This window comes from Ammospiza caudacuta, chromosome 6 (assembly GCF_027887145.1).
Source record: "Ammospiza caudacuta isolate bAmmCau1 chromosome 6, bAmmCau1.pri, whole genome shotgun sequence".
NCBI classification, from domain to species: Eukaryota; Metazoa; Chordata; class Aves; order Passeriformes; family Passerellidae; genus Ammospiza; species Ammospiza caudacuta.
This window is the reverse complement of record NC_080598.1, coordinates 10965184-10988287: the sequence shown is the minus strand read 5'-3', so window position 1 is coordinate 10988287 and position 23104 is coordinate 10965184. Positions and strand designations below refer to the sequence as shown.

The 23104-nt window shown below is 43.1% G+C and overlaps 2 protein-coding genes across 2 annotated transcripts; both read left to right on the top strand.

Annotated features, from left to right (window-relative positions):
- The first annotated feature begins 1034 nt into the window (after positions 1-1034).
- FGF19 (fibroblast growth factor 19) lies at positions 1035-4929 on the top strand. Its single transcript, XM_058807793.1, has 3 exons — positions 1035-1368; positions 1462-1565; positions 4597-4929. Exons 1-3 carry the CDS (start codon positions 1035-1037, stop codon positions 4927-4929), a joined length of 771 nt encoding a protein of 256 aa, XP_058663776.1.
- A 4000-nt stretch (positions 4930-8929) lies between these two features.
- LTO1 (LTO1 maturation factor of ABCE1) lies at positions 8930-13987 on the top strand. Its single transcript, XM_058807389.1, has 5 exons — positions 8930-8970; positions 10650-10755; positions 11536-11606; positions 12053-12170; positions 12510-13987. The coding sequence occupies exons 1-5, from the start codon at positions 8930-8932 to the stop codon at positions 12576-12578; spliced, it is 405 nt and encodes a 134-aa protein (XP_058663372.1). The 3' UTR covers positions 12579-13987.
- Positions 13988-23104: the final 9117 nt, after the last annotated feature.

The window sequence follows — 23104 nt, the reverse complement described above, 5'->3', positions numbered from 1 at the left end:
CTTATGGGGCAAAGATTTTTGTGGGAGTGTTTGCAGGAGGGAGATGCAAGTGCAGGGTCAAAATGATGAAAGCGAACAAGAAGGAAAAGATAAAAACAGTATGACCGAAGCTTTGTGTTTCAGAGAAGATGGTCAGGAGGTGGGGTTAGGTCTTGTTGAATTGTCATTTATTGTCGGGGGGGGGGGGGGGGGGGATAATTTCTTTATGAAATTACCAGTTTTCTTTTTGGGAATCTAAGAAAATTCCTTCAATGATCACTTTGTATGTACAGCAGAAGAGTCGGCAGCAATCCCTTTAAATATGTCTGAGATACAAATACAGTGGAAAACCCCCAAATTTGTGTGTCGTCTTCTTTCCAGGGCCATTCTCTGAGCGAGCTCCCTGGGAGGAGCTCGCGTACAAAAAAAAAATCCATGCGCAGACCAGAAGAAAATTTCTGTTTGAAGCTTAAATCGGGCGATGCAGTTTAACTTCACCCAGAATTTTTTCCTCCCCAGTCTTTTTGTAAGAAGTGGGGACAAACAGGAGCTGGAGAGCGCCCCCAGAGCGGCTCCCCGAGGCGAGGCAGCCGCATCCCAGGGGCCAGGCTCCATCTAGTGACCCGGGCGGGGATGGCCGGGCGGGGATGCCGCCGGGAGCCGCGCCGGGACAGCCGCAGCCGCCGGTACCTGGCCGGACCGGGCTGCACCCGCGCCGGGACCGGGAGCGGCTGTCCCGCTCCCCTGGACAGGCGAGCCCAGGTTTAGGCAGCAACTCTTTTGATTTCTGCAAAGGGAAATGAAACACAGGACGGGCCAGGCCGAAGGCAGGGGCTGAGCCGCGGCGGGGAGCGGGGCAGCCTCCTGCCGCTGGGTGGGCTGGGTGCACACACGCCCACCCGCGCTCCCCGTCCCACATCGGGGCTGCGGGACGTGCAGTGCCCCGGGAGCGCGGCCGGACCCGGCAGGAGCGGAGAGCTCGGAGATGCGGAGGAAGCGACTTAGGGTGTCACCCGCTTAATATTTTCGGGGGAGTGACCGAAGGCGGCTATGAAATGGGCTCTATATGGGATGCGGCCGGATCGATGGAGCTGATAAGGGCGAGCTATAAAAGGCTGGGGGGCGGCTGCGGCCGCGCTACAGCCCCGAGGCGCCGCTCCGGGATGGGGCTGCGCCCCGCCGCGCTGGCGCTGCTCGCTCTGGCGGCCGCCGCCGCCTCCGCGCTGCCGCTGCCGCTGCCCGACGCCGGCCCGCACCTCAACTACGGCTGGGGAGAGCCCATCCGGCTGCGGCACCTCTACACCGCCAGCAAGCACGGCCTCTTCAGCTGCTTCCTGCGCATCGGCGCCGACGGCCGGGTGGACGCGGCCGGCAGCCAGAGCGCGCAGAGTGAGTGGCGGCGGCGGGCATGGCGACGGGGATGGGGACAGGGATGGGGCGGCGGGGGTGACACTGCTGTCCCCTCTCTCTGTCTGCCCGCAGGTCTGCTGGAGATCCGCGCCGTGGCCGTGCGCACCGTGGCCATCAAGGGCGTGCAGAGCTCCCGGTACCTGTGCATGGACGAGGCGGGGCGGCTGCACGGGCAGGTGAGACCAGCGATGCTGTCCCCGGGGGGGTTTTACACCCTGGAACAGCGGCGTGTTCTAATAACGGGGTAACAAAGCTTCTAATAACGGCGTGTTCTTATAACGGGGTAACAAAGCTTCCAGGTGTCCGCCGCAGTCCCTCCCCCAGCGCCTGTTCTCCCGAGGAGCTGCGGTTCTTGTCACCGTCGCTGTGGGGATTGTTAGAAGGCAGAAAGGAAATGTCGTTTAGAGAGTAAATGATGTTTTGCGTGTCCTCTGCCAAAACATACCGAAAGTACAGCCCAGGGCAAAATTGCATTTCGGTTTAAAATTCTCGTCGGTGGGAGACTGTGATTCTGCTGCAGGAATAGATTAAGCTCTGCCGTAGAGTATGAGTAATTCCTCACTGTTCAGGTCAGGTATTCTGGAAGAAAAAAGTTAAAAAGAGATTGCTCCTTTGGAGAAGAGTTGCAGCCAGCTGGCTGCCAGGCATACAATTCCCAGGAGCATGGGTTGCTACCTCTTAGGAAGCTGCAGACAGGAAAAGGCTTTTGAGGGAGAAAGGATGCTTCTCCACTGCCTCACTTCTGCCCTGCTATAACAGCACAGCTGCAGGACTCAGGGTTTGGAGAGTTACGTGCCCCTCTGATGCCACTAGATCAGCTTTTTCACTAGGCTTAGAAACTAGTCATTGACATAAACCCTAGTTTTTAAGGCAGGTGAATACATTCTTGACTATAGAATTTGACAAGTGCAGTTCAGATTTAGTCTGTACAGAAGCCTGAGTTTCAGAGTGATGGCTTTTCATGAAGCCACAGTAAAGATACAGCTTGATTCTTTTTTGATTACTCCAGCAAAATTTCTGCTGATTTTAATCAGGAAAGGACTTCTCAAAACTCCCGGTATCTTTAATAACAGCAACACTGATGTTTCTGAATGTGGATAAAATTAAGAATGCTGAACACAGAATTAAGTTTATCTTTCTGGATTTCATTGCTTGTCTGGGCTTAAATCAGTCGAGGCTGAGATGAGGTGCATAGGTTCAGATGATATGGCAGGTCAATTATTAGCTTTAATGTATATCCAAATACATTAATATAATTCTTTAATGTATATCCAAAACAAATCAGAACCTGGATTCTGCTCCCGTTGGAGCTACCAGCTGAACTTGAGCAATCACAGAATTTTAAAATGGTTTTCCTGTAGCACCATTTTGAAGGCATACACGTTGACTGGAACTGCATTTGTTTGTGTAGTGTATTAGATGCAGGCTGGAGTTTTATTCTGAAAACACAACAGCAAGTAGCTGTGCTGTTCCATCTCTGTGCTGGGGACACCTGCTGTCACCTCTGTGCTCACAGCCCAGGCAGGCAGCTCTGCAGGTAGATCTCAGCCTTATCAGCACCACGCTCAGGACTGGGAGAACAAAAGGGCAGACACGGTGTCTGGGGGCTGAACCTGTGCTCCTGCAACTTGGCCTGTTTTGACACTGGAAAAATGATGACGGGGGTTGGTTTTTGAATGTGCTGTGTGCTGTAGTCAGTAGTTTAGGGGAAATGCTGAATCTACTAGCATACTGTGATTCCTCCTGTGAAAAAAATCCCTCCTGTGGGGAAAAAAAAACCTGGAAATACTTTAAAAAGTCTGTCTGGTACTTGTTTAAAAAGACAGACTAGAGACAATCCCAGTGTAGTGAAGAGGGAAAGGTATAGCTGAGACACAGGGACTCAATCAATATCTGTTGTTTGTAGTGTGTACTTCTTGAGCAAGAACCTTTTTTATTTCATCATCCTTTTTAGTGAGGCTGAGCACTCATAAAGACAGCCAACAATCCAGCCCCAATTTTTTGTCATATAGACATATTTTTCTGAGATATAATGTGTGTGTGTAAGGATAAACATTGCACCATTTTATTTGAAGAAAACTTTCTTTAAAATTACTTTTTAAATTTAAAATGTGCTTTTGAAAGATAACCAAATGCACATCCTTAATTTTACTCCATGTTACTGAGGGTGTCTGAGAAAGGCCCAAAAATATTAAATATGCTCTCTGTTCAGACAGGCAGAACATTCATGTAAGGACACTTCTGTGTCTGCAGACTGAGACATAATCAGCAATTCTCTTTTATTGACCAAGGTTCAATCACCTGCAGTAGCTGAGACTGAAATAGCAACAGAGTTGTAAGAAGCACAACTCAAGTGCTGGTGTAAAGATCTAGAGAGGTCTGACCTGCTGATATGGGTTCAAGATACAAATATCATATATTATATTATACATACACACACACACACATATATATATATATATATTCGTATTTATAACTTAAGATGTTACAGGTATATAATATTTGTACAGGCCATTGCAAATGTAATCCTAGAAATTCATGCCTAAGAAAATACATTCTTCTCTACCAAGTCCTAACTTGTGCTGGCATTAATTCAACAGTTCTCATGTTAACAAGAAAATGACACTTTGTAAAAGGGTCCTTGGCAATTTCAGTAAATTCTGAGTGGAAAAAGGTGGAAATTACCTTTTAGCATTGTTTTACTGATTGGCCACGCTGCCTTTCTATCCTGAAGCCTTTGCACAGGCAGATCTCTAACAGAGCAGGAGTTATATACTTGGATTAGGACTTAAGACTGCAATTAAGGACAAATTCATCTAAATCTGCTCTGGCATCTGAGACTTTTTTCCCAGTGCTCAATCAGGATAAGTGTGGTGGCTGTGGAGAAGCACATCCCGGGATTCAAAGCTTATTTGATGGGATGGGCATGGAAAGAACTTCAGGGGTTATGGAATGGAATGGAATGGAATGGAATAGAATAGAATAGAATAGAATAGAATAGAATAGAATAGAATAGAATAGAATAGAATAGAATTAGGAATAGAATAGGAATATAACAGAATAGGACAGGGATAGGGATTGGGATTGGGAAAGCCAGGATACCACCACTGAGGGACTAGGACTTTTCCCATCCAAGGTTTGTTTTGTGGTTGAATACACCCAGCCTGGTGGGCATATTTATCATTCTCACTATTCCTTGCTTTTCAGCTCAGGTATTCCACTGAAGACTGTTCCTTTGAGGAGGAGATTCGCCCAGACGGCTACAACGTGTATCGATCAAAAAAACATGGAATATCAGTGTCTTTGAGCAGTGCGAAACAAAGACAGCAGTTCAAAGGGAAGGATTTCCTTCCCCTGTCTCACTTCTTGCCCATGATCAACACGGTGCCCATGGAGTCAGCAGACTTTGGTGAATATGGTGATTACAGCCAGGCCTTTGAGCCAGAGGCGTTCTCCTCGCCCCTGGAGACGGACAGCATGGATCCCTTTGGCATCGCCTCCAAACTGTCCCCAGTGAAGAGCCCCAGCTTCCAGAACTGACTGTGCTCCCACACACGTTTTCACAGAAATATTGAAGAGGACTGTAGGGTTTGTAGCTTTCTGTGTAGTGATATTTGGGAACTTTTTTGTGTGTTTGAGTATGGAGCCAGCCTCGTCCTTGTTGTACCTGCAAGAGATGAGTGCCTGTTCTATAGTCTAAAGAATTGCCTGTCCATAGTTTTGTTTGGAAAAGCAGGATTAAATGTGAAAACTTTAGCGACCTTACCAGAATTCCTCCATAGGTGGTGATAAAATAACTGTAATTTTTCTACACCAGCTACACTTCCACATATATTCACCTGTTATATCTGCTCATACAAGCAAATGCAGAAAACTTTTTCCTCTTCAGAGATCCCAACTCAAACACTTGGACCAAAACTAGATGAAGGAAAACATCCTACCAGATGTAACTTGAGTTAATGCTGCTTCTTTAAAGAGCTGCTAACAACATTCTGGGGAAGATCTCCTATGGAAAGCATACTGCTGAAAAAACAAATCTGCTTGTACATTGTGCTTTTTCTTCCCTTAGAAAATAAGAGAAGAAAGGGAAAAAATTCTCCCTTCCCTTACTGCTAAGAGATACTTTGGGAAACTTGATAATTGATTTCTTTTGTAGGCTAAATTATGTTCTCTGTGGCATCAGAATCACCCAGCAGAGAGTTCTCATCAAAATCAGTGAGGATTCAGTGTGCGGTTGGAAGGGTGCCCAGGGCTAGAATTGATGTTCATCAGGTAGGGGAATGAGCAGCTCAAATGAATGTTTAAATGAAGATTGTGTTGTATATAAGCATGTATATGTCATTAGCAAATAGAGAAGAACACTGAGAACGGATGTATAGGTCAAATCAGTTGTAAAATAGGTTTTTGTGTTCAACCTTTAACCACCAGGAATTCTTTCAAGTCACTTCCAGGCTTGATTCAGCATCCATGGGAATCAGTGGAGAGATGGTTTAGTGAGATAAAAGCTGCAGAACTGGGTCAGGATTCTCCTTGCAAGAAGGGATTGTGAGGACTTCTGGCCAAGGCACCCAATGTCTTCAAGTTCTGTTCTCCCTCTGAAAAGATTCAGTGAAGGAATAGCCAAGGTGAAGCCAAAGGGGAAAAAAAAAGGATGGTTCAGGGATTATACTTGTTTCCAAAGGTTCATTTATAAGAGAGATTTCTGTAACAAAAAAAAAAAAAAAAAAAAAAAAAAAAAAAAAAAAAAAAGAAAGAAAGAAAAGAAGAAAAAAAAAGCTTTACTGGAAATACCGGTGTTTTTCTGACCTAGCACTTCATTGCCAATGCAATATTTATAATTAATTTATTGAATACATACATCTGTTTATTTTGTTACTGTTATTTATGCTCAAGATTCTATTTATATACTTCTGAATATAGGTTATTTAGTTGTAACAAATCTTGTGCAGTTTTGTAATCAACAGAATTTTAGCCAACAATAGCCAATTTTTAAATAGCTGTAATTTTAGCTAATTTCAAAATTTCTGTGCATTATCATTAGTGTAATGTGTACATTTGCAATAAAAGAGAAAATCATCCTCAACACTGAAATCTGCTTGACTCTTCTGTCTCTCCACAAGTGCCACATCCACACATCTTTTAAATACCTCCAGAGATGGTGACTCAACCACTTCCCTTGACAAAAAAAATCCTCTGGGTAGAAGGCTGCTCCCATTTAAAAATGGGAACTATTCTAACCAGTGCTGCCAGGGAGAAAAGTGGTGTGAGTTTTGCCTGAAAAAGATGTCAGTTTCTGGCAGGAAAAGAGCCTGAATGTTTCCATTTGGAAATGCTGTGAGACACAGGAACAGCAGATTTCTTGGCCGGCAAACACCTCCCATAGTGTTTTCCCATTCTCTTTTGTGCTGAGCCACTGCCACACATCCGGAGGGCTCCTACTTCTCGTTTGGTGGAAGACGTAGTTCTGATTTCCAGGTTGTTTTATTCCAAAACTTTTCAGATTTCAGGGGGTTTCATTTCCAGTTTTGATCAGTCACTATATTTTCTTTGAACGCCTTTCAAAACCTTTCTTAAAAAAAAAAAAAAACAACAACAACAACAAACAAAACACAAAAAGCCAGGAAACAATATAAGAATGAACTTTTGAAGTTGGGGCAAGAAAAGAAAAATCACTTTTCTGCTAAAAACTTGCACAGATTTGACAGGAAGCATGGCAAATAATGGAGTTTGGAGGGTACACAGTTTGATTGACCCAGTGAGAGATTTTTTAAGTGGGTGTAACATTGTGAAAATTTCTCAAGGGTGCAAAGACAGGCAACCTTACATTTTGGGAACATCATCTTGAGCTCTCTTGTGACCCTATTTGCTGACACCTTTGGCTGACATTCTTCCAGCGGCAGCACGATGATTTTTCCGGCAACAGCACGGTTAGAGGTTGGTTCAATATTTATTCAGACAGAGGGAAGAATGCCAGGAGCTAAATTAACCCACACCACTTCCTGGAGAGCTCCAGTTTTCGTTGGAGTTTTCCCATCCCAGCTCTGACCAAACCTGGCTGTTTTGCTTATAAAATCTGACAAGATCTCGGCTTGAGGTTGGAGGATTGCTGGGAAACGCTTCCCCTGCCCTGCGACACCTGACTCGGTCAGGAGCCGGGCGTGCAAAACCTCCAAAAATCACCTTTGGTTCTGTGGGAATGTAAACACCAGCAGCAGCACCCATCAGCACACCCCATCCCCTGCCCATCAGAGCTGCTCAAAGGCAGGGGGACAATGGAGGTGCTTTCATTTGCAACAGAACATTTTACAGCCCCGAAACGTTTTTAAAGCTCAGGTGTCAAATGTCTCCTTGGGAAGTCTCAGCTGGAAGCTGTGATGTGCAAATACGAGTTGCTAGAGGAGCGGGAAAGGGATTACTGAGCGTCTTCATTTCCACTGGGAGGAAGTGTGAAAACCTATAAATCAATTCAAAGTCACAGTATCCATTTTACCTCTGCTCAAATAATTGAAACCCTGTTAGTGGATAATTTGGGGGCCACTCTTTCTACTCTGCCAGTGTACTTTTCATATGAACGGAGAGCAACTTGATAAATTAAATAAAAATTCCCCTTTTTCCCCCTCAAAAATATATGTATTCTAACAGCAGAGTGGTAGAATACTGTGACCAAGAGCCACATTTCATTAAGTCTCTGGAAAATAGAATACGTTAACTTTAAAACACGTGCTTGTAAATGAGTATACATGTTTCCTTTGACTGGTGTTGATCTGTAACAACTCCTAAGTATTTAAATAGAGCAGCCTAGAAGGACACACTACAGTTTGGGTGGGTAATAACACAAAAAATATTTATGTTTTAGAATCATAGACTGGTTTGGGTCGGAAGGGACTTCAAAGATCATTTAATTCCAGGGGCAGGGACACCTTTCCACGTTGCTCAGAGCCCCATCCAAACTGGCCTCGGACACTTCCCAGGGATGGCGCATCCACAGCTTCTCTGGGCAGCCTGTGCCAGGGCCGCACCACCCTCACAGGGAACAATTGTGGGGACACACCAAAAATACACTTCTTGAAAGCCACAGACACCAATGTTACATGAGAGAGATGTGCAAACTCTATCATTCCGTGACCAGCGACAGCAGCCGGGACGACGGCCTGGAGCTGCCTCAGGCTCAGGCTGGATACCGGGACAAGGCTCCTCACCCACAGCGAGCCGGGGCACTGGACCCGGCTCCGCACGGCAGGGCGGAACTCAGGGAGCGTCTGGACACCGCTTTGAGGCACAGGGTGGGATTTCTGGGAGGCACAGTGGGCTTTTTGGCACACTGGGCGGGATTTTTGGAACACTGGGTGGGATTTCTGGGACACCGACGTTTCCCCGCGGACGGCCGGGCCCGGGATCTGTGGCGGCGCTCGGGCGCCCCCTGGTGGCCGCACGCCATCGTAGCGTGTGGGGGCGTGGCTTACCATGGGGGGCGTGGTCTATGCTCATGAGCCACGCCCCCTCCCGCGCGCCGTCCGCTCCCGGCGTGCCCCGCGCCGCCATGGCCGACCTGTTCGATGGCATCGTGATGGCCGAGCAGAGGTGGGGGCACGGAGCCAGCCTGGAGCGGCCCCACAGCGGCTTCTCTACAGCACGGGGCTCCCCCGGCGCTCCGCTTCCCTCTGGGAGCTGCCAGGGGAGCGTCAGGGAAAGGAGGGCGAGCGCTGAGCCCGAGGAGGACGGCGGGGAAGATTCGCCTCCTTGCCCGTTCTGAGGGAGCGATCGGCGCGAACGACCTGGAGCTGAGGCGGGGAGGTTTGGGCTGGGTATTAGGGATGGGTTCTTCATGCAGGGGATGGTCGGACGCTGGGACAGGCTGCCAGGGGAATTGGTGTCCGCACACAGTGGGACCCACGCCGGCAGGCTGGGTTGATGGGCTGAGAGCAGCGGGGTGAGGGTCAGCAAGGCCGAGTGCCGGGTCCTTGGGCCGCCTCAGCCCTCTGCAGCCTTCCAGGGTAGCCGGAGAGTCCCTCCAAAGCATCCCAGAGGGAAAGGGCCTGGGGGTGCTGGCAGAGAGCTGCTGAACACGAGCCCAGGTGGCCAAGAAGGACGATGGCGTCCTGGCATTGTCAGCAGGAGCATGGCAGTGACCATCCCCCTGTTCTGGGCGCCGCTGAGGGCCCACATTGAATTGTGGGGTCAGTTGTGGGTCCCACGCTACAAGAAAGACTTTGAGGTGCTGGAGAGTGTCCAGAGAAGGGAATTGAGCTGGGGCAGGCTCTGGAGCACAAGTTGGATGAGAAGTGGCTGGGGAGGCTCAGCCTGGAGAAAAGGAGGCTCGGGGAGAGCCTTCTCTCTCTACAACTCCCTGACAGGAGCCCCCCATGTGGGGCCAGACTTCACTCCCTGGTTACAAGTGACAGGACAAAAAGAAGTGGCCTTGAGCTGCCCCAGAGGAGGTTTAAGTTGGACATAAGGAGGAATTTCTTCATGAAAAAGGTTGCCAGGCCTTGGAAGGGGCAGCCCAGGGAGCTGCTGGAGTCTCCACTTCGGGAGGTGCCCAAGGAGCAGCTGGATGTGACACTTAGGGCTCTGGGCTGCTTGACACAGTGATGATCATTCAAAAGTTGGACTGAATGATCTCAGAGGTCTTTCCCAACCAAAACAAGCCTGTGATTCTGGGATTTAAATTGATTTTCTGTGGTATTTCTACGATTTGGAGGCAATGCACGTTTCTGTTGCCAGGAGCCACTTGTGTGCAGTGTGACTGGACAGGAGATTAACCAAGCTGTGGTTGTGCACTCCCAGGTTCCACAGGGAGATTAACCAAGCTGTGGTTGTGCACTCCCAGGTTCCACGGGGAGATTAACCAAGCTGTGGTTGTGCACTCCCAGGTTCCACGGGGAGATTAACCAAGCTGTGGTTCTGCTCTCCCAGGTTCCATGGGGAGATTAACCAAGCTGTGGTTGTGCACTCCCAGGTTCCACAGGGAGATTAACCAGGCTGTGGTTCTGCACTCCCAGGTTCCACAGGGAGATTAACCAAGCTGTGGTTGTGCACTCCCAGGTTCCACGGGGAGATTAACCAGGCTGTGGTTGTGCTCTCCCAGGTTCCACGGGGAGATTAACCAAGCTGTGGTTGTGCACTCCCAGGTTCCATGGGGAGATTAACCAAGCTGTGGTTCTGCACTCCCAGGTTCCATGGGGAGATTAACCAAGCTGTGGTTCTGCACTCCCAGGTTCCACGGGGAGATTAACCAAGCTGTGGTTCTGCTCTCCCAGGTTCCACGGGGAGGGCTACCAGGAGGGGCTTGCAGAGGGCAGCCACGCTGGCATGGCTGAGGGCAGGAGGCACGGAGCACTGCACGGAGCCAGGATGGGCTCAGAGGTAAGTGGGGAAACTCTTCAGCACATGTCATGAGGAAATGACAGCCACACAGAAATTTCCAGGCTGAGGCCTGCTGTGTTTCACTGCTATGTCTGTGTCCAGGAGGACCCATAAAGCTGTTTTGAGCTGGAGAGCTCAGTAGATGCACTTGTGTTTTCTCAGCTTATTTGCTGCATGGAGCTTTGGTAATATTTTTTCCCAAATTTATGGCTAAAGGTTCTGCTGCCCCCCCAGTACCATCTGCTGTGGCCCAGCATAGGGAAAATCATGGAATCTGGAGCCACAGAGGCAGGTGTGTGTGTCTCCTGCACTCTTTGTGATTCTGTGAGGGTTTGTGGCACTGCTCCTCTTCTGCACAGCTGGATCAGTAACCATTCCTAGGAATTCAGGGGCTGGACACTGGTGGGGAGGCACCTCAGCTTGTCCCATATGTCTTCTCCAGTTTGTCACAGCTACAGGATGAGAATGCCAAACAGCAGTCGCCAGAGCTGGATGGTTTGTACAAAATGGTCCTGGACAAACCATAAGAGAGAATTCCTGTGATCTCCTCATACTGGGAAAGCTCTAGAGGGAGGCAGGATTAAACACATCAACTGAGAGGGTGGCTTGGGTTACCTTGTACTTGCCAGCCTTTCCAGCTTGGAAACACGTTTGTGTACCCAGGGTTGATTTTCCCAAAGAGTGAGACACAGTGTAGTGCTTTATTTTTGTTCCCCTGTCTATGCTCTGTGTCCTTTGTGGTTTTTTCTTTCCTTCATGACTCTTTAAAATTAATTTCAGATTGGCTGCTACCTTGGGTTTGCACTGACGTGGCACTGTCTGCTCCAGAAATGCACAGATCCAAAGAACAGGTGAGGTTAAAAAGGCTTAAAGTCATCTCACTGTGACTTCCATTCTTCTCTTCACATCTTTTTTTTCTGTCCCATTCTGATTAATCTGTCTGCCAGAATTGCCTTTTTGGTTGCATTTCTTTATTTTGCCCAGTCATGTAATCAATTTGTTGATTCTTGAATATTTTTCAACTTTGGACTGGTAAGTTGAAATGGAAGCCTTAAATCTGTCAGTTGTGCTTGATTCCCAATTTGGAATAATTCCTAGTTTGCATAATTTCTTATTGAAGAATATGGAACACACCTGACAGTGGGCTGAAAGTTGAATTAAAGAAGGATGGAGGGCTGGGTTTTGTGCTCTGGATTATTACATATCAGTGTAATTTTCATAGTGATACTGTTTCAAAAAACTCCTGTGTAAGGATCATTGTGTTTTCTTTTAATTAGATTAATTTTGTTTTTTCTAGCAAGAAGCTAAGGGCTCTGGATTCATTAATAGGGATGATTCAGAAATTCCCATATGAAGACCCCACTTATGATAAGCTGCAAGAAGATCTGGAAAAAATCAGAGGAAAATTTAAACAGGTTTGTAGGATTAAGTTGTAATTTTAGCACATAAATTAATTTTTGAGAAACTTTGTTTCTTAAGCCACTCCAAAGTTTTGTGGAGCAGTTATTATTCCCATTCTGCAATCATAGCAAAATACTAGAAGTGAAAATCCTTGACAGTTGCAAAATTTCCCAAGCAATAGCAAATGCAAAATAAAGGGGAAAAAAATCTTTAAAAAGCAAGTTGGAAATAATCTTTGACAATTTGAATTACAAGTGGGATCAGAAGAAGATAAATGGAGCAATTGGGAGTTTTGTTGAACATTCTTCTTGAAAAACAGACCCTTTGAACCACTTCTGTGTATTCCTTTTTAGGTTTGTTCAATGCTAAATATTCAGTCTGATTTTAGACTCGGTAATGAGAGATCTTCACTGACATTTTGAATGCAACAGATGAAGATAATTGTGGATGACCAAAGGAAAAAAAAAACATTAACAGAACTGGAAAACTGTCTATCTACTTTTGTATTAAAAAAAAATCAAAATAGTGAAGAGATGTTAAAGGGGAAGTGAAAAATCACTGGACTTGCAGTATTATTTAACATGTATTATCTCCAACTTTTATTTAGGATATTACACACACTAGTGTGTAAATCTGTTAAATAGAAATATTTGTTTTACTTCTTTGCTAGTCTTTTACTGATAATTCCTCAAAAGGAAAACAAGCATTTGCACACTTTCTTTGTTTAAAGGATGTCTGTAACTTAAAAATCTGTGTATGCAGATGATTCAGTTTACACAATGTGTACATGCTGTGGGTGAAGGAAAGTAAAATCAACTCCCTGCAGACTTTGCAGCAGGAAACATTTTTGTGGGGAGAAGATGGAATGACAAAGGAGATCAGAATGCAGAGGAGAAGGATGAAGATACCTGCTTAGAATATGGAATTTGCACCTGGATTTTCCAATAGTTTTGCAGACTGGTGGGAGAAGGAAGCAAACTCCACAAAATCCAACCACTTCCCTACAAGTTACCAGTTTAAATGATGGATGAGATGAACATGACTGCCAGGAGAGTTGTGATTCTCATTGACTATATTTATCAGTACCTCTCACACAGACCAGCTTTTTGTGTGCCAGCCTTGAAAAGTGACAACTTCAGTCTCATTCCAAACCGCTGGATGCTGCCAGCTGTGTTAGCTGAGAGGAGTGCCTGTAACAGGCTTTGCCTTGGGCTGCTGATGTCTTTGCATTCCAGTGAGGAATTCCAGAATTCCTTTTACCACCTGTACCCTGTGTGTGTCTGGCTCTGCCTGCATGGCATGGTTCAGCCTTACGAATTTGATATGAAATATGAAAATCAAAGACAGATTTGAGGTTTTTGGTTTGTTTAATTGTCTTACATGTGAATTTTGATTCCCCACAGGCAGTGTCAGAGCCATCTAGTGGATGTGTGGGATTGTAGGAGCTCACAAATACTTGTGTAGGTGAATTGGTTAAAATAGTACAGAGTGTACACACTCATGATGATTCTGATTATGTGGAGAATATAACACTGAGGCAGGAATGAATTTTTACTTGTTTCCTCATTTGCTAAAATGTCTGTAAAAGCAAGGGCAGGGTTGTGAGAGCTCCAGGTGGAGCATTGGTTTAATAGAAGTGTGTGACATGTGGGTGACAAGCCAAGGTGCTGCTCCAGAGATTGTATCAAACACAATTATTTTTGTTCAGCTCAGGAGAGAAAATGTCTCTGGCACTCAGGTGGTGACTCTATTTGGAAAATTGGTTTGGTGGCTAATTTTCTTGTATTGCTTTAGTTCTATTAAAAAAATACATAATAAATTATTATATAAATACATGAGTATGTACTATACTATAAGTATTGTATCAACCAGGGTTTTCAAGTTTGGGATATACCAAGTTTAGGGTTATCTATTAGGTCTTTATTCTTTTAAATTAGGTCTTTAATTAAGTTTCATTTGTGTGGACACACTGATGGAGTCTCTTCTTCCATGAGTCTGTGTTTTTCTGCATATCTTCTGTTTCACACCTTGTGGGCCTGATTTAGTTTATTAAATGAGGTACAATTCAAAATTCTGTTGGATGTGCAGTTGTGTGCTTTCTTCGGTGCCATTTTTTTTGTTTTCTGCAGTGATTTGTGGGGGTTTGTGTCACATTCAGTGCTGTGGCAGTGGAACATTCCCAGCATTCTGAAGAGGTGTTTTTAGGCCTGATTTACAGCTGAGGTTTTGGGTATGCCTGATTTATAGCCCAGGTTACATCAAGAATATTCATTTGTCTTTGTCATAGTGTCACAAAGACATAGAAAAACATGCAACCTTGTACATTATGATACTTGTTATTAATAAAGCAGGACACTGAGATTGTGGCTTGGTGCTGATTGTCCACAAAGTTTGAAATTTCGCAGAAGTAAGACTTCAGAATATATCTCTGTACTCATTCACCAGCCCTGCTTACAGCTCAGTAGTTAGGGAGGAATGTTTGAAACATTTCACTCACCAATTTCTGACTTGCCTGGACTGAGTTCTAGCTTGTTTTGTCTCTTTGTGATCATCTGTCAGCTGAGCCTGTGGAATATGGAATTTTATTAAAAGGTGGATACACAGCTCATTACTGCTAGCTGCTGAAGTCATGGCAATCCAGAAGAGTTGTAATTTTCCTTTCTGCAACGTGTGATGAGTGCAAGAAATAGTGAATTTTGAGGCAGCAGCAGAGAGGTAAACTTTGAATACCATTTGGTAAAGTTCCCAAGCACAATTCTTGTTCTGTCTTCATGAAGCAACTTCCTTTCCATTCCTTGTCAGCTGTACTAAAGGTGATAAATTCCAGCTTTGAGTGAATATCTATAATCAACAGAAACAAGTGAAATAAATCAGAAAAAAAAGAACCTGGGTATGCAATTGATTGCTTCAAAACCAGCCCTGTAGAGGTACTCTGGCTCATTTGAATCCTGATCTGTTTTTCTGAAACAAGGTTGTGATAATTTCAATGTGAAATTACACGTTGAGTTTTAATTTGCCACTAAATCAGTTTCAAGGTTTATGTAGGTTTTGGTTTTTGAAGAGATGCAAGAGAGAGTTTGAGCCTGCCCTGTGTTTATGAATGCTTATTTACACTTTGGCTGGAAATGCAACTTCTGCACTGGAATAAAGGGAAATCCATCTGTCAAAAGTCTGCCTGCACCCTAATATCCCAGTGTGCTTTAGAGTAAGAACTTAATATTTCTGGTATTGTTTTCAAATTCTTTCTATTCTTGGTGCCTTTTGAATAGTGCCCTTTGCAACTTCTTACAACCATGGCTTCTGGTCTAATTGCAGCTTAAAACTTCAGCTTTCATAGTTTGGCAAGTAACCATGAAGATTCTCATTTTACAGTCTGCCAGAGTTGTTTTTTTAATGGATAAAGTTGTGACAGTACACATTCCCACAGAAGTGGATGTATCACCAAGGAAAAAGGGGATTTGGGAGGTGTGAGAGGCGTTCAGCAGGTTCCCAGTTGCAAGTTGTGGTGTCTGGGACCGATGTGTAAAAGCCAACTGGAGCAAAGCACTGCTGAAGCACTTCAGTGTGTCCCAGGGTTTGGAACTGCAGGACCAGCCTAGCCTGGGGTGATAATAAAAATAACAATAAAAGCTCTGTGTGCTGTTTTGTTGGCTTGCACAGTCAGTTCGTTTGTAGCTGAATATCTGACATTGCACTGGGAATGCTCTCACCTTAATCACTGGAGTGTTTATTCTCTTAAGTGTGGTAATTAAATTTTTTCAGCATTTTTGGTGCTAGAATTCTGTAGTACTACTTGTCAAATGCTGCACTACTGTGTGGAAGGAGACGTGGTCACTAAGCTCATCTGAAATGTGGGAGACTTCCTAAATCCATGGAATATATGAAAAGTAAAAAAATCTCAGGCATTGTTTAACTCGATTCCAAAGCAGCTTGCTGCACAATGTTTTAAATTATTTTATGCTATTCTATAACCATAACTAATTGAGCACTAGTGCAGCATTCTGTGTATCTGCTTTTGGGGAGATTTCTGAATAGGAATGAGAAATGGCATAAACCTTTTGCCTTGGAAAAATTAGAAAGCTACACAATTCTAGTTGTGCAGAATTTATTAGGATGACATCTGAAATAGTGGCCTCCTGTCTGATAGAGTTTAACTGATGCTTGTTCCTAATAAAATCATGGAGTTTTATTTTAGCAAAATGTTCAGCAGAAAGGAGATTGATTATTCAGTCCCTGCATCCTGACTGTGCATCAGACAGAATCAACTCAGCATTTGTCACTGTTCCATTTCTGATTTTAACTCCCTGTTTTGCTGCTTTAGCTCAACACTTTTTAACTTTCAGCATCTTCAGGATTCTGGGGAATAATCAACACTGTGTGGAATCTTTCCTGATAGTAGGAACTGTGAGTCAGCAACCCTTTAATTTTTTTAGTTGCAGCCATTGTTCCAGCAGCAAGCTTTGCTGCTATTGTCCACTGTTTGTCCAGCTCACGTTTACTGGACTGTGGGAACGGATTAGGGTTTCATGGCTTTTTTTTTCTTCTTGCATAAACTCTTGATCAAAGACATTCCTTGGATGACAAAACACTGTATACTGTGTCACACAGCCCTGACCAGACTGCACGAACAGTAGTTTAAAAACACATGCCTACATTGTTCTCTAAACTGGCCTGTTTTTTTTTTTTTTTTTTGCCATGTATGTGCAGACATTGAATTTTTGAGACCCCATTTACCTCTGTTAAAAACACACACACATACAGAAGTTATTGTTAATAAGCACTTGACAGTTTCTGAAATACAAGTTAAAAAGCAAATTACTCTGAGACTAAGAGCAAGACAGAACAGAATGTCATTTCTTAGCAGAGCTAGGAGTTATATCTGCAGTGCATTTCCTTCTTGAGGAGACCTTGGTTGTGGGGCAGGTAGTCAAGGACACTGGAAATCTAAACCCACATGGATTGTGGCATCATTTATGTGTCACAGCCAGAACACCTGAGTAGGGTAGAGAATGATTGGAGCACAGTTTGGGACTGCATTAACCTCCTTCACCATAAGTACATTGTTAGAACCACATTTTGAGAACCTCGCTTTTTACAGTTTTATGTCTTGGTCTTCTTTTAAGCTCTCTTATGCATTAGGAGGAGGACAAATTTCAGAAAATTCCAGCATCATTATTCCTCAATGAGAAAAAAAGAAATGGTGTTAGCAAGCATGGAGACACTTTTTCAAGGAGCCTTGCCTTGTGATTTGCCTGAAATACTCCTTCAGCAGAAACATGGAGGAAAGGGATTCCTGAAGACATGTTGAGCAGTTTTACAGAGGGATTTAAAACCTTGGGAGGGCTGAATTGTGGTGTCTGGAGAGCTGTTTGTGAAGGAGAGAAATGATCCACAAACACGAGGCTTTGCATTGTCTGGCTCTGCAGCACTGTTGAGCACTGTCATGCAGAAGCGAAGGCAGATGAAACTTCTTTCCCTGACATTGGAATGTCATATCCATAAGGGAAGAACCCTTCTGATCCTTTGCAGTCCAAGGGTCTCCATGGAAAGAGAAACCTAAAAAATATGTGGCTAATGGATGTGTTTAAAAGGAATTAAATGGTCAGAGTGAGTGACTGAAATGGCTACAGAAATATTAAGTCAAACCCACAAAATAAACGTATTACATTTAGAAGAAATAATGTTTACTAATGAGTAAATCATTTATGATGTCTTCTGGAAATTTAACAGCATCCATTGGCTGAAGCTTTGCTCTTCATATTTAAAATAGCCAAATGTAAAGAACTTTGGTCTGTGGATGTTCAGGGAGGAAAGAAAGCTGTTCAAAAATAATGCCCTGTATTTGAACAATCTGGAGTGATACAATCTAATAAAGGGGAGAGATGAAACATCAAAAAGCTCAATTGCCCGTTGCAGACAGTTTGCCATCAGAGAGTGGCTCAGGACACCAGGTCACTGCCTCAGGCTGGCTCAGGGGTGCTGTCACAGTGCCCTGCTGGTGCTTTCGTGGGCCTTGGGTGAGGATCTGTCCCATCACATCCCAGCCACAAACGTGGTGGCTGTCACAGGAGACAGGGGGAATTAAGCCGTGTCACAGAGCTGCTGCCACGTGGGATGGATGAAACAAAACCACTCAGCAATGTAGAATCTAAAGCAGGGAAGGGCGAGTGCATGGCAATTTCCTTTCTGTGATGCACACACTACAAGCACGACTCAGAGCTCTAGACCTCTGTTCCCCACACGGTGCAGAGGAGGATTCCTTCTCTGGCCAGTCCGTGTGGCAGGTCCTGCCTTGGAGCTTGGCCCCTGCATGTGACAATTCCTCCTTTGGTCTTCACAGGCAGAAAGGAGGACAGGTCTAGGTAGGGCTCTGCAGGTGCTATAGGATCAGCAAGGAACTGTTTCTGGTTTCACTCTTAAATGTTTATGACAATCAAAAAGCAAATGGGTAACTTTTGCCTTCCTCCTGCATTTGGTCCTGCTTGGCCATAAAGAACAAAATCAGAAGTCTGGCAAATGTCCCATTATCAGTGCAATCCCACTGACTAGTTTGCATTCCCTTTCTCATCACTTTATTGGAATATGGTGTGGGACTCAGTCAGAAGACACATGGGAATCTATGCTGGCCATGCCAATGCAATTACTATGAGAAATTATATTTGTGGGATCATAAAAATACCTTGTTTGTCTGAAGAGATACATTTCTCATAAAATGATGCCAACAGGAATTCATTAAAATTCATTGAAATGCCATCATTTACAGCTTTACTGCCATTTTCCCATTGTAGGAATCTCAGAGTGTGTAGCTCACGTGCATGGATCATTCCTGTGACTCTTAAAAACAGCTCCAACCTTCTCTTTCTCCTTTATCTTCTGGAGTTTTCTATCACTTAAAATGCCAGCTGTGCTTGAATGCAAGTGGATTAATTTTTTTTTCATTTGCTAGTTCTTGTTTATTTTTTAATAAAGAGCATTTGAATTTGTGTTCATAAAAGGTCCAAGATTGTCAAATGGCCTGAATTCAGCAATGGAACTGGGAAGGTTTTTGGGAGATCTGTTGGAGGTTTTTCTTTGTACATGTCTCAATTTGACACAAAAACATACAGTAGTTATCCCTTTAATAAGCTACAACATAGTCTAGCTGAACATGCATATTTTTTACAGCCTATAGTAAATTGTTTTTCTTGCTACATTCTTGTCTTTCTGCCCTTTGCAATGTGAGTAATACTGTCATAGTTCACCCAGCATTCAAGTTTAGGAGTTTAGGAGAGATGATGTTCAGGAGAAGGAAAATGTAAATAACAGAGCTGACTATGTGGGCTTAAACCTACTTAAGTCACAAACACTTAGTCAGTTTAACAGCATTTATAAAAGAGATGGGAATGGCAAAACGCACTTAACACATTCAACCAAACACAGGTTTACATTTCTCACTGAATCACTGTAATGTTTTTATCAGCACAAGATTTTTGTCAGAAGTCGAGATCCCCGAAGTGTGTCCTCACTTGGTTTTCACACACTCGAGGTCAGAGAGATGAGCCATCAGCCATACAAAAGAAAGCTATTTGTTCTTTCTGGGCTTTTGGGGTTTTTTTATGCTGGGAAAAAGGAATCATTTTTGGCCCAGACCAATTTAAGCTTTTGCTTGATGTGTTTTTGAAGTCCCTGTGAGTTTAGTTCAGGTCATCTCTCAGTGTTTTACGCCTCCCAGTGTAACTCACCGTACAGAGGAGCTGCCCATTTCAAAAGGAACAAACCAGACCCCGTTTGTACTGGTTTTACTTCACCCACCTGACCTGGGATTTTGCAGCAGGCCGCACAGGCTTCAGGTTTCTGGCTGAAATGACTGGGAAACCACCGAGCTCACAGAGACTCATCTGGGATTCTTCTGATGCAGGTGGTTTCCCATCTAGTGGTAACTGCCCTGAAAGGAGCTTTTTCTGCACTAGACAACAATTAACACGTTAGAAGTTAGCTCTGCAGTTTCATTTTTCATTTCCTGTGCTGCACTTGCTGCACAGAATCAGTTGTAATGTGAAGTTTAGTCAGTGGGAAACTCAGAAGGCAAATACCAAATTTCTAATTTGTGGCAGAGAGGACAAGCACTTGGCCTTTTGCATAATTTTTTTAAGGAAATGCAGGATATATTTTACTGGATAAAAATTCACAGGATAATAATCAAATACATAGGTTATAAGCTTGACCATCTTCACTGAAAAGAAGCTGCTTCTGCTGTGTTCAGCTCTGAAAATAATAGTAATAATAATAGTAATAGTAATAATTGATAATGTGCAGCCCTTATTTTAAGAGATATTTTGGACTGTGTATTGGAACAGAGATTATAAATTTTTTTCTCATTTTATTTTGTATTAGTATCTAATTCCTGTCCTGGGTCCAGTTCTTTTTTTACATTCTTTTAGTTGGCTTTAATGTTTTTCAGGTTTATTCCATATTCTCTTAGCTGTAAAAGCTGTCTGAGGGAAGGCACAGAGAAGAAGGCAGCTTAACCAACTGGCTTTTAAAACCAACTGTCTTCTGTAAAGGTCTTGTGGGACACAAAACCTTCCCCTGATGAGAAAATACCAGCAAGCACTCTGTACCATCCAACACCTACTGTGTTTTACCCTTTATTCACATGAACCACCAAAGGCCATTTTACTATGACTAATTTCCTTTAATGTGAAAAAAATAAAGTCTTCAGGCAGGGGAAAAAAAAAAATTTGCTTCATTAAAAAGACACGTTGGTGTGACAGGCAGGCAGTTACCTACCCATGGCTCGAAACACCCACGGTTTCCTAAAATATCAACAAAAGGTCCTCAGCTTTTCAAATGTGTCAAACCTAGAAAATGTCACGTGCTTTACTCACAGCACCAGGGAGTTACAACCATTCAGCATTTTCAAGGCAGTTAAAGATAAATGTAAATTAAAAGACGACAACAGTTGGGTTTTACCAATTTTATTTCTAGACTTTAGATTTTTTTGCTGGAAACTTGTCTGTTACAGGTCTGTTGGTGAAAATGTGCATTTCAGACCAGTGATGCCAATAAGTACAATATAAAAATGTACAAATCTGAATTGCTTTTGCTTACTACAGATTGTTATAATAACGTGACAAATAAAGCATCTCTGTTGGCACGTGAACCCACTTATCTGGATTTGGCCTTTTTCAGTACATACAATATTTCAAAAAAAATTTGCAGTACACACTACCACTCAGTGTAACACATAATAAAACCAACAAGCACTAAACTCAAGAATCATGTTTGGTTCAGGGACACAGAGATGCCACAAACAGAAGTGTTTTATGAGGTAAGCAGTAAGAAATGTTCCTGAAATTTGGACAGAATGTATCCAGTCCTCCTGGGTCCTGCGACTGCTAGTAGCATTGCAATGCTTATTTATGCACTATGTAGGATCTTAACTGCATTTGCCTCAAAATGAGTTCTAATTCTGTTTTGGTTTAGCAGCATACAGGCAACAGCTAGATTATTCTTCAGCATACAACTCTGTTAGCTGGCTTATTTATGAGATTTACAGGCTTTTTTTAAATTAGCATTATGCTATAATTATTAAAAAAAAAAAAAAAAAAACAAACAAAAAAACCCTAGTATATCATAACAGATTAAACACACAAAATACTTAGAGTTCCAGAAGATAACCTATCATACCAAATGATGTGTCCTAGCTGAGGGAGAACCACATCAGGTGGCACACAAGAGTTATATTATACTGCACCTTTCATATATCAATGTGGCTAGTAACACAACTTAAAACTACTATGATAATAAACCCCAGATCAGACAAAGTATCCAGCTTTATAAAATGCATAACAAAAAACAAAAAAAAAAAAAAAAACACAAAAAAAAAAAAAAACAAATAAAAACAACCAACCCTTGACATAAATTGATCTTCTGAAATGTCTGCTAGTTTTTAAATTAATGCAGAGACCCATTCAGAGCAATGTTTGATGCATTTCTGTTTGCAGTAGAACTATGAGGCACTGTAAGAACATCAAAACCTGGTCTAGACACGGGTAACTGAAGTATGAGGTATTGTGAAACAGGAACCTTTTTTGGAATAGAGCAGTAATCACATTAAGTAAAAATTGATCACATAAAAAAATCTACAAAAAAAATGATGTCAATAATATAATTTTCTATGAGAAAATTAAAACCTATTACATGGCAGTATATGACATTGTATAACAAAAAAAAAAAAAAAAACTGATCCACAAAATAGCAGCAAAACACAATGACAAAGATACAGAAAAGCAATGTTAATTTTTTTTCAAACCATGCTGGGAATTTATCCATAGCAGCTCAATAAAAACGGAGCATCCACTCCTTTTCTTTTGTCTTTTTCTCTTTTTTTTATCTTTTGAATTTTTTATATTTTTTCCTTTTTTTGTTCTTTTTTGTTGTTGTTGTTGTTGTTGTTGTTTTTTACAATCAACACCTTAGCGGCAGTTTTCTCACATACATCTCACCATCACATTCTCCTCGAGCATCAACTTCAACAGCTATGTCCACGTCCCTTCAGCTACTTTCTAAAATAATAATAAAAAGATACATAGCCAAGATGTGCAAATTTTCTATTTGTAGCTAAATTAAAAAAAAAAAAAAAAACAACCAAAAATGGGGCATATTCTGGAATAAAAACTTCTTTCAAGTACTCCAATTTTCATATCTATTAACTATGGCGTTTTTCATGGTTAGACTGCTTTTGAAAATGTATAGGAAGGGGCCAAATAGACTGCCTGGTTTTGGGTTTGTTCTTTGAAGCGTGTCCTTTTTTTTTGCTTTAATAAGCTGGGTTAAAACTGCAACATCAAGGGTAGAAAGATTTTCTTTTTCAAAAGGGGCAATTGCATTAATTTACAAATCATACTGGCCTTACGAACATCCTCTGCAATAAATATTCTTTTTAGCCTTAACTATAAATTATATA

What these genes read in the sequence shown, in the direction of transcription:
- LTO1 (XM_058807389.1), top strand. Translation starts at nt 8,930, where the DNA reads ATGGCCGACCTGTTCGATGGCATCGTGATGGCCGAGCAGAG. An exon ending in GAGCCAGGATGGGCTCAGAG is followed by an intron (nt 10,756 to 11,535) that starts GTAAGTGGGGAA and finishes AATTAATTTCAG; the next exon opens with ATTGGCTGCTACCTTGGGTT. An exon ending in TGCACAGATCCAAAGAACAG is followed by an intron (nt 11,607 to 12,052) that starts GTGAGGTTAAAA and finishes TGTTTTTTCTAG; the next exon opens with CAAGAAGCTAAGGGCTCTGG.
- FGF19 (XM_058807793.1), top strand. Translation starts at nt 1,035, where the DNA reads ATGGGCTCTATATGGGATGCGGCCGGATCGATGGAGCTGATAAGGGCG. An exon ending in CGGCAGCCAGAGCGCGCAGA is followed by an intron (nt 1,369 to 1,461) that starts GTGAGTGGCGGC and finishes GTCTGCCCGCAG; the next exon opens with GTCTGCTGGAGATCCGCGCC. An exon ending in CGGGGCGGCTGCACGGGCAG is followed by an intron (nt 1,566 to 4,596) that starts GTGAGACCAGCG and finishes CTTGCTTTTCAG; the next exon opens with CTCAGGTATTCCACTGAAGA.